The 11,579-nt window shown below is 44.0% G+C and overlaps 1 protein-coding gene across 1 annotated transcript in view; it reads left to right on the top strand.

Moving 5' to 3' along the window:
* Positions 1 to 11,579, top strand: part of baiap2l1b (BAR/IMD domain containing adaptor protein 2 like 1b) — a 69,636-nt gene that overhangs the window by 57,801 nt on the left and 256 nt on the right. The window contains 8 exon segments of the mRNA XM_046304160.1: positions 912 to 1,064; positions 1,346 to 1,473; positions 1,475 to 1,499; positions 3,439 to 3,574; positions 3,686 to 3,914; positions 7,088 to 7,150; positions 7,385 to 7,571; positions 11,527 to 11,579. The exon segment at positions 11,527 to 11,579 is cut by the window's right edge and continues 256 nt beyond it. Coding sequence (XP_046160116.1) covers positions 912 to 1,064; positions 1,346 to 1,473; positions 1,475 to 1,499; positions 3,439 to 3,574; positions 3,686 to 3,914; positions 7,088 to 7,150; positions 7,385 to 7,571; positions 11,527 to 11,579 — 974 coding nt within the window.

Here is an 11,579-nt window from a genome sequence, read left to right on the forward strand (position 1 = left end):
TCTATTCTTCTCTGTCAGCATGTCTGCTACTGTCACCTCCCTAGCCCTCATCTATTCTTCTCTGTCAGCATGTCTGCTACTGTCACCTCCCTAGCCCTCATCTATTCTTCTGTCAGCATGTCTGCTACTGTCACCTCTCTAGCCCTCATCTATTCTTCTCTGTCACATGTCTGCTAGCTGTCACTGCTCTGTCACCTAGCCCTCATCTATTCTTCTGTCAGCATGTCTGCTACTGTCACCTCTCTAGCCCTCATCTATTCTTCTGTCAGCATGTCTGCTACTGTCACCTCTCTAGCCCTCATCTAGCCCTCATCTATTCTTCTCTGTCATCATGTCTGCTACTGTCACCTCTCTAGCCCTCATCTATTCTTCTCTGTTAGCATGTCTGCTACTGTCACCTCTCTAGCCCTCATCTATTCTTCTCTGTTAGCATGTCTGCTACTGTCACCTCTCTAGCCCTCATCTATTCTTCTCTGTCTGCATGTCTGCTACTGTCACCTCTCTAGCCCTCATCTATTCTTCTCTGTCATCATGTCTGCTACTGTCACCTCTCTAGCCCTCATCTATTCTTCTGTCAGCCATGTTAGATAATAAAACCCATTCCATTCCCTTGTACAGTATCCCTACAATACCTCTCTGTATCTCTGTCTCTACCTGCCACACAGAGATTAGAACGTCCAGCCAGCCTTTATCTCTGCTCCTCTCTTCACAATGCCCTTTCACTTCCTGATACCTACGGTGCTAGGCAGCTCTGATTGGCTGAGCTATGTCTATGTGGCAAGACACGACTGTGTGATTGGTCTTTGCAGTGAGGTGAGAGAATGTGATTGGTCAGTGCAGCAAGATATTTGCGTATGATTGGTCGTTGCAGTTGAGATAACAGCATGTCATTGGCCTGTTGTATTGTGCAGTGCCTGGAGACGCTGAGGTCAGGGCAGATGGACATGCAGAAGTTCATCGCCGACGGCTGCAAGGAGGCTCTGCTGGAGGAGAAGAGACGCTTCTGCTTCCTGGTGGACAAACACTGCACCTTCTCCTATCAGATCGCTGCCTTCCACGACAAGGTATTAGAACTATGCTACAGTGCCTCCTCGGCTCTCAGTCAGTAGAAAACCTGAACATGATTTCAATCCATTAAAATGATGGGGGTTTTAAGGGGATGTGGGCTAGAGGCTAGGGTGGAATTGGAACCAGATCGCACTAACTATTTCCATGAATTTACCATAACCACCATCTGTGTACCACGTTTATTATACAAATGTCTAGTGGGGTACCAAATCACAAATTCAAGGCTCCCATTCTACAGTAACTATTATGACTGCTGCTGTTCCTTCTCTGACCCCAGGCCAGAGACATGCTTTTCGGGAAGCTGCCCACCTGGCAGGACAAGTGTGGCGATGCCACCAACGTGCCCGAGAGCGTGATGTCTATGATTGAGGGTCTTCGCACCCCAGTGTCCATCACCCCCAGGCCTCCCCATCTCCCAGAGACACAGTAGGGTGAGAAGGCAGTCACTCATTCATTAACCATTTAGAAAACCATTTATTCATTAGAATATCTAATTCTGATTCAATGTGAAAGAGCGAGAGAACACAGCACAGATACCTTGTGATGACACTATGGCTTCACTGATTTAATCATAATAATGAAATGGTAAAAACCTGTAATACCTGTACTACTAATGTACCACTACCAGTGGCAGGTTAACTACTAATGTACCACTACCAGTGGCAGGTTAACTACTAATGTACCACTACCAGTGGCAGGTTAACTACTAATGTACCACTACCAGTGGCAGGTTAACTACTAATGTACCACTACCAGTGGCAGGTTAACTACTAATGTACCACTACCAGTGGCAGGTTAACTACTAATGTACCACTACCAGTGGCAGGTTAACTACTAATGTACCACTACCAGTGGCAGGTTAACTACTAATGTACCACTACCGTGGCAGGTTAACTACTAATGTACCACTACCAGTGGCAGGTTAACTACTAATGTACCACTACCAGTGGCAGGTTAACTACTAATGTACCACTACCAGTGGCAGGTTAACTACTAATGTACCACTACCAGTGGCAGGTTAACTACTAATGTACCACTACCAGTGGCAGGTTAACTACTAATGTACCACTACCAGTGGCAGGTTAACTACTAATGTACCACTACCAGTGGCAGGTTAACTACTAATGTACCACTACCAGTGGCAGGTTAACTACTAATGTACCACTACCAGTGGCAGGTTAACTACTAATGTACCACTACCAGTGGCAGGTTAACTGTACCACTACCAGTGGCAGGTTAACTACTAATGTACCACTACCAGTGGCAGGTTAACTACTAATGTACCACTACCAGTGGCAGGTTAACTACTAATGTACCACTACCAGTGGCAGGTTAACTACTAATGTACCACTACCAGTGGCAGGTTAACTACTAATGTACCACTACCAGTGGCAGGTTAACTACTAATGTACCAGTGGCAGGTTAACTACTAATGTACCAGTGGCAGGTTAACTACTAATGTACCAGTGGCAGGTTAACTACTAATGTACCACTACCAGTGGCAGGTTAACTACTAATGTACCACTACCAGTGGCAGGTTAACTACTAATGTACCACTACCAGTGGCAGGTTAACTACTAATGTACCACTACCAGTGGCAGGTTAACTACTAATGTACCACTACCAGTGGCAGGTTAACTACTAATGTACCACTACCCGTGGCAGGTTAACTACTAATGTACCACTACCCGTGGCAGGTTAACTACTAATGTACCACTACCCGTGGCAGGTTAACTACTAATGTACCACTACGAGTGGCAGGTTAACTACTAATGTACCACTACGAGTGGCAGGTTAACTACTAATGTACCACTACCAGTGGCAGGTTAACTACTAATGTACCACTACCGGTGGCAGGTTAACTACTAATGTACCACTACCAGTGGCAGGTTAACTACTAATGTACCACTACCGGTGGCAGGTTAACTACTAATGTACCACTACCGGTGGCAGGTTAACTACTAATGTACCACTACCGGTGGCAGGTTAACTACTAATGTACCACTACCGGTGGCAGGTTAACTACTAATGTACCACTACCGGTGGCAGGTTAACTACTAATGTACCACTACCAGTGGCAGGTTAACTACTAATGTACCACTACCAGTGGCAGGTTAACTACTAATGTACCACTACCAGTGGCAGGTTAACTACTAATGTACCACTACCGGTGGCATGTTCACTACTAATGTACCACTACCGGTGGCATGTTCACTACTAATGTACCACTACCGGTGGCAGGTTCACTACTAATGTACCACTACCGGTGGCAGGTTAACTACTAATGTACCAATGGCAGGTTCACTACTAACAACTGTACATTCTAGCACTTATACTATCCCCTTCCTGTGTTCCACTTCCTATGGTCAGAGCAACTCCATATTCCGGGACACAGTTCCACCCCCTGCCCCGGCACTGAAGGCTCAGACCAGCCCATTGGCCAGTATGTTCACGCAGGACACACCCACAACAAACTCAGTCACCAGAGAGACTGAGAGTGGCACAGGTAGTGTGTGTTCGCATGTCCTCCCCGCTGATCGCTGGTGTGTGTGTTTCTATGTGGGTGCATGCATGGACCTGTGTACATGCCTGTATATTAACCCTTCTCTCTCTCCAGACTACAGGGACAATGGAGGGGAGGAGAGTGGCGGTCTAGGTCCCAGGTCAGTGTCTGTGGCCACAGGACTCAACAACATTGTGAAGAGACCCAGGGTCCGCACCATCTTCCCCCACACCTCTGGGACCAACTCTACGCTGCTCAGCTTTGACGAGGGAGACATCATCACCCTGCTCATACCTGATGAGAGGGACGGATGGCTCTACGGAGAACTGGAGAAAACCAGGCAGTAAGTTAGAGAGACACATACGGTGATGCATACACACACACACACACACACACACACACACACACACACACACACACACACACACACACACACACACACACATTAGGGCTGGGCAATATGGCCAAAATATCATATTATTTTTCACATTTTTGACAGTATTTTCTGTTTTTGATTAATAAAAGTTCTATATTTGCTTTATGAGTAGTGTGTGACAACACATATATTCTAAATGATTTCAATGGGTCTTTCTCCAGTTGGATTGTTTTATACTGTTCAATTCAACTTCAACCTAAAATCATTTTCTATTATTTTCCATCCATTTCTACATCCCTGGACTCATTTGAGATCATTTCCACACTGCCACAATATGGGGAAAAATACTAGGCCTTATTTTAACCTTGGGCGAACTTTTGGAATCATGGAAATAGAATGTTTATTCTATGGTTAGAATATAAATAATAGTGGGCATAATAGTGTTGTTTGGCATGACAACAAATGAAAATGCCATGGATGAGTTATTGTGACAGGGTAGGAACCAAAGTGATGTTCGGTGTTTCCTAGGGGACTATATGATCTTTGGCTACATTAAAACTTTATTCATATGGCCAACATATTCATGCTTCGCCTATTCCTCTTTGATTTAGAAGATACTGTTGCACAAACAACATGCTGATTTAAGCCTCCACCAGTCTTGGTATCAGGCTTGTATTAGTTAGCTACGTTTGCTCTGACTCAGTCCTGGTATCAGGCTGTATTAGTTAGCTACGTTTGCTCTGACTCAGTCCTGGTATCAGGCTGTATTAGCTAGCTACGTTTGCTCTGACTCAGTCCTGGTATCAGGCTGTATTAGCTAGCTACGTTTGCTCTGACTCAGTTCTGGTATCGGGCTGTATTAGCTAGCTACGTTTGCTCTGACTCAGTTCTGGTATCAGGCTGTATTAGCTAGCTACGTTTGCTCTGACTCAGTTCTGGTATCAGGCTGTATTAGCTAGCTACGTTTGCTCTGACTCAGTTCTGGTATCAGGCTGTATTAGCTAGCTACGTTTGCTCTGACTCAGTTCTGGTATCAGGCTGTATTAGCTAGCTACGTTTGCTCTGACTCAGTTCTGGTATCAGGCTGTATTAGCTAGCTACGTTTGCTCTGACTCAGTTCTGGTATCAGGCTGTATTAGCTAGCTACGTTTGCTCTGACTCAGTTCTGGTATCAGGCTGTATTAGCTAGCTACGTTTGCTCTGACTCAGTTCTGGTATCAGGCTGTATTAGCTAGCTACGTTTGCACTGACTCAGTTCTGGTATCAGGCTGTATTAGCTTGCTACGTTTGCACTGACTCAGTACTTTCATTAGCTAGTTAGCTTGCCAGCTAACTAGAAAATACAAACTAGCTGTTAGAGATGTAAGAAACACAAACTAATATTGTAATTATAGAACGCTTGTGGATTTATATTAAGATCAAAGTGGAAACAACATTGTTGTCTTCAACATTGTTGCATGTGCTGCATTGACCATGCAGACTGAACGAAAGTGTCTCATGGTCAAACAGCAACAAATGCACTCCTTGAGTGAAGGGGTGGGACTAGGTATGTCATAAAGCAGCATGGAGAGAGAGAGAGCAGAGAGGGATGACCTGAGTAGCAGAGTAAACTATAAAAATGAACTTTACATACGGCGTATCACATTTAACAAACCAAACATTCAAATACTGTGATAGAAGGTAAAGTATAAACCCAAACCGTTTCGTGCATCAATACCTGCATATAGTAAAATATGGTATAGCGCCCAGCCCTAATGCACACACATGCATTTATACACACACCGCCAGCTGCTGTGTGCATGTGGTAGTTCCGGTCCTGATTAGAAGTTGATTTGATTGAGCTCCCCTTAACTGGACCACTCCAGGTGGGGCTGGCTGGGCACCGTGCTCTGGGATCGTTAAGAGCTGCCTGGGAGCCGGGACACACTGGGGAATACAATCAGCACATGGCTGGAGGCAGAAAGACACAGAGGAGACAGGAGGGGAGGAGAGGGGGGAAAGGGGGAAAGAAGTAGAGAAAGGAGGGAGAGGGGGGAGTGGGAGGAGAGGGGGAAAGAAGTAGAGAAAGGAGAAAATCACAGCCAAGTGAATCTGATGTTTTTGCTGAATCAAGGCGCAAAAGGAACTTTCTAAAGGTGTTGTATTCCTGACGTGATGCTGGACATGTTCTTTACACATTCTACAGATGATGGACTCTTATATTGTCAAAAGCAGTGCACTAAATAGGGTGGCTTTTGGGATGTTACCTAGATATGTGCCATTGATACAGTGTAGGGTTCTTGTGGAGGTCCCTGCAGTGTGATGTCATTGAGTTGATGAGAAACCTATCTGTCACACCTCAGCCAGAGTGATAGATCTGGGTCAGTCACCAAGCAACACACACTGATAACATCCACATGTATCCCTCCACCACCATAGTGTGATGAAGAGTGTCATGGCCAGAAATTAAATACATATAATTAATATCCTGTGAAAACATGAATAATGAATCATATATTCATTATGTTCACAAGGCTATATGACACAAATCTGTTATCTATGATTATTTGATACCCTTTGAGACAGTAGACTGAGAGAATGAGAGACATGTGACTGAAATGTTGGCCTGGTTCCAGATCAGGTTAGTGAAATGTGATCACTATCTAAACCCTACAGCATGGTTCACTGTGGTGCTTTTAACAGAGAAGCTGGAAGTTGATACAGTACCCCAGCCTTTATGTATTCTAGTTAAACACTGGCCACACCCAGCTGCCCATTCTGAAGCCCAGTGAACAAATGGACAAATATTAACATTTCTCACAGGGATTTGTATGGAGTCAATGATTTGTCTATGATGATTATCTACCTTATTCTACCATAATGGCCTCCGTTCTCTCTCACCACCTGTTAGACAGCTATAGAGAGGTTGATGATACAGAATCCTGAAAAGGGGATTCTATTAAGCTACTGCATGATGGAGTGGTGTGTAGAGAAGCAGGTTCCAGGGGATTGTGTACTTCAGTGTGGATGTCAATGTATTAGGAGTGTCTGCGGGTTATTCAGGGGCCTGTAGGAAAAAGCTGGGGAGATGGGAGTGTAATCCCCTGCCTCTTTCTCTCTCTCTCTCTCTCTCTCTCTCTCTCTGTTTGTCTGTGTTCCAGGAGGGGATGGTTTCCATCATCCTATTGCCGGGCATATTCAGAGCCAATAGTGAATAACAACAGGTAAGGGGACCACTCAAGCAGGCAGGCACACACACACACGCACAACACACAATACACCACACACACACCACACACCACACACCACACACACACACAGGTTTCATCCAGACTTGTTGTCTCATAGTGTTTCCTCTACTCTCCTAGTCTGATGACCTTTGCTGATCAGAATTCCCTCCTCTCTCCTTCATTCTTTCTCTTTTCTCTCTCTCTATCTCTCCCCCTCTCTCTCCACAGTGTGGGGGCTCCTCCCATGCGCAGTAAGAGCGTGGTGAACCTGCTCCACCAGGACACAGAGACAGATGATTCCTCCATGGTCCTCCCCCCTCCTGACTACAGCGACTTCCCCAAGAGGAGTGTCCTCCCGGGCAGCAAGCAGCACTCGCCCTCCCTCTCCACCTCCTCCGGGTCTTCTGTACACACGGTCAGTCAGAGCTATACAGTTACTAGCTACCTGCCCAGAGCTGATACTTAGTACTATACAGTTACTAGCTACCTGACCAGAGCTGATACTTAGTACTATACAGTTACTAGCTACCTGACCAGAGCTGATACTTAGTACTATACAGTTACTAGCTACCTGACCAGAGCTGATAGCTAGTGACTGTATAGTCCTAAGTACCTGACCAGAGCTGATAGCTAGTGACTGTATAGTACTAAGTACCTGACCAGAGCTGATAGCTAGTGACTGTATAGTACTAAGTACCTGACCAGAGCTGATAGCTAGTGACTGTATAGTACTAAGTACCTGACCAGAGCTGATAGCTAGTGACTGTATAGTACTAAGTACCTGACCAGAGCTGATAGCTAGTGACTGTATAGTACTAAGTACCTGACCAGAGCTGATAGCTAGTGACTGTATAGTACTAAGTACCTTACCAGAGCTGATAGCTAGTGACTGTATAGTACTAAGTACCTGACCAGAGCTGATAGCTAGTGACTGTATAGTACTAAGTACCTGACCAGAGCTGATAGCTAGTGACTGTATAGTACTAGTGACTGTGATAGCTACTGTATAGTACCTACCTGACCAGAGCTGATAGCTAGTGACTGTATAGTACTAAGTACCTTACCAAAGCTGATAGCTAGTGACTGTATAGTACTAAGTACCTTACCAAAGCTGATAGCTAGTGACTGTATAGTACTAAGTACCTGACCAGAGCTGATAGCTAGTGACTGTATAGTACTAAGTACCTTACCAGAGCTGATAGCTAGTGACTGTATAGTACTAAGTACCTGACCAGAGCTGATAGCTAGTGACTGTATAGTCCTAAGTACCTGACCAGAGCTGATAGCTAGTGACTGTATAGTACTAAGTACCTGCCCAGAGCTGATAGCTAGTGACTGTATAGTACTAAGTACTTTACCAGAGCTGATAGCTAGTGACTGTATAGTACTAAGTACCTGACCAGAGCTGATAGCTAGTGACTGTATAGTACTAAGTACCTGACCAGAGCTGATAGCTAGTGACTGTATAGTACTAAGTACCTGACCAGAGCTGATAGCTAGTGACTGTATAGTCCTAAGTACCTGACCAGAGCTGATAGCTAGTGACTGTATAGTCCTAAGTACCTGACCAGAGCTGATAGCTAGTGACTGTATAGTACTAAGTACCTGCCCAGAGATGATAGCTAGTGACTGTATAGTACTAAGTACCTGACCAGAGCTGATAGCTAGTGACTGTATAGTACTAAGTACCTGACCAGAGCTGATAGCTAGTGACTGTATAGTACTAAGTACCTGACCAGAGCTGATAGCTAGTGACTGTATAGTACTAAGTACTTTACCAGAGCTGATAGCTAGTGACTGTGACTAGTACTAAGTACTTTACCAGAGCTGATAGCTAGTGACTGTATAGTACTAAGTACTTTACCAGAGCTGATAGCTAGTGACTGTATAGTACTAAGTACTTTACCAGAGCTGATAGCTAGTGACTGTATAGTACTAAGTACTTTACCAGAGCTGATAGCTAGTGACTGTATAGTACTAAGTACCTGACCAGAGCTGATAGCTAGTGACTGTATAGTACTAAGTACCTGACCAGAGCTGATAGCTAGTGACTGTATAGTACTAAGTACCTTACCAGAGCTGATAGCTAGTGACTGTATAGTACTAAGTACCTGACCAGAGCTGATAGCTAGTGACTGTATAGTACTAAGTACCTGACCAGAGCTGATAGCTAGTGACTGTATAGTACTAAGTACCTGACCAGAGCTGATAGCTAGTGACTGTATAGTACTAAGTACCTGACCAGAGCTGATAGCTAGTGACTGTATAGTACTACCAGTACTAGTGACCAGAGCTGATAGCTAGTGACTGTATAGTACTAAGTACTTTACCAGAGCTGATAGCTAGTGACTGTATAGTACTAAGTACTTTACCAGAGCTGATAGCTAGTGACTGTATAGTACTAAGTACCTGACCAGAGCTGATAGCTAGTGACTGTATAGTACTAAGTACCTGACCAGAGCTGATAGCTAGTGACTGTATAGTACTAAGTACTTTACCAGAGCTGATAGCTAGTGACTGTATAGTACTAAGTACTTTACCAGAGCTGATAGCTAGTGACTGTATAGTACTAAGTACTTTACCAGAGCTGATAGCTAGTGACTGTATAGTACTAAGTACTTTACCAGAGCTGATAGCTAGTGACTGTATAGTACTAAGTACTTTACCAGAGCTGATAGCTAGTGACTGTATAGTACTAAGTACCTGACCAGAGCTGATAGCTAGTGACTGTATAGTACTAAGTACCTGACCAGAGCTGATAGCTAGTGACTGTATAGTACTAAGTACCTGACCAGAGCTGATAGCTAGTGACTGTATAGTACTAAGTACCTGACCAGAGCTGATAGCTAATGACTGTATAGTACTAAGTACTTTACCAGAGCTGATAGCTAGTGACTGTATAGTACTAAGTACCTGACCAGAGCTGATAGCTAGTGACTGTATAGTACTAAGTACCTGACCAGAGCTGATAGCTAGTGACTGTATAGTACTAAGTACCTGACCAGAGCTGATAGCTAGTGACTGTATAGTACTAAGTACCTGACCAGAGCTGATAGCTAGTGACTGTATAGTACTAAGTACCTTACCAGAGCTGATAGCTAGTGACTGTATAGTACTAAGTACCTGACCAGAGCTGATAGCTAGTGACTGTATAGTACTAAGTACCTGACCTTATCTGTGGTTCTGGATCATTTCAGTCCTTCTCCATTGTCAGTTGTGTAAACAGGAGAGTTGGCTGATGTTTACATGTGCTTCCTGTCTGCACATAAGGTGTTTATTTTAATAACACATATAACACCGTAACAATACTTAATAAACACTTAATAACAGCACTTACTGATTACAAGCCACATCAAACCATTAGCACATCCTAATTCCCTAAAAGTTGTCTATACAGTATTTGATGCCTCCTCATATTTGTGAAACCTGTATTGGATAAGATAAGGTGTTACTGTATGGTACAGTATAACAGATCATAGTATTGTATAAGACCATGGATAAGAGGATTTCCCCTTGAGTCAGTATAGTAATACAGTATAGTATTTTAATACAGTATAGTTATATAGTATAGTATTTTAATACAGTATAGTAATACAGTATAGTATTTTAATACAGTATAGTAATACATTATATTAATACATTCCCGGACTGTTGGACACCCTTGCATCTGGGAACCTCTGTCCCACTAAGGGGCTGCTGGGATGCAGTAGAGTAGGACAGGGCTGGGCCTAGCCTGGAGGTTGTTTAAGCTAAAATACAGTAGTTTTGAATGACAGAGAAGTGTTGGCAATACCTGCAGGTGTAAAGTAGTTACAATGCATTGTGGGTCACGCCATGCGTGTCTAATGCTCAACCTACACTCTAGCAATGCTCTCAACTAACTCTTGCTTTTGCATGTATTCAAAGCCATCAGTCAAAGTTGTGGGTTTTCAAAGTGCAAAAGGCCAATGCGAGGTTGTTTGTGCTTCCTGGCTGAATGGAAATTTATGGTAAGAAGCCTAAACACCTGCTGGCATTGGTTTGGCTGAAGGCATACAAACAGAGAGACTCTGTCTCCTGTTTAAACTTGGGCAAGCTATAACATGTACATGTGTGTATTTATGAGGATGAGAAGATAACTCTGGTCAAACAACTCCTGTTTTCCCTGTGCAAAATGCTACATAGAACCAAGCAAGCAGTGAAAGTCCCAGTTAATGTAAAGATATGCAGGATCCCTCCATCCCATTTCACTAAAGCAGAAACAGCTATTGAAGCCAGACTCCTTAAACCCCCTAAAAGACACGGAGAAGCACTCCATTGTGTTCAGTTGGTTCAGTTCCTCTTCGATGTGACATGTGATTTAACCCTCGCTACCCTGACTCTCCTTTTAGTGTAATGTCAGCACCCAGAATCACATCTCCCACTACTCCATGACGTCCGTCAG

Source organism: Oncorhynchus gorbuscha, linkage group LG16 (genome assembly GCF_021184085.1).
Source record: "Oncorhynchus gorbuscha isolate QuinsamMale2020 ecotype Even-year linkage group LG16, OgorEven_v1.0, whole genome shotgun sequence".
Taxonomy (NCBI): Eukaryota; Metazoa; Chordata; class Actinopteri; order Salmoniformes; family Salmonidae; genus Oncorhynchus; species Oncorhynchus gorbuscha.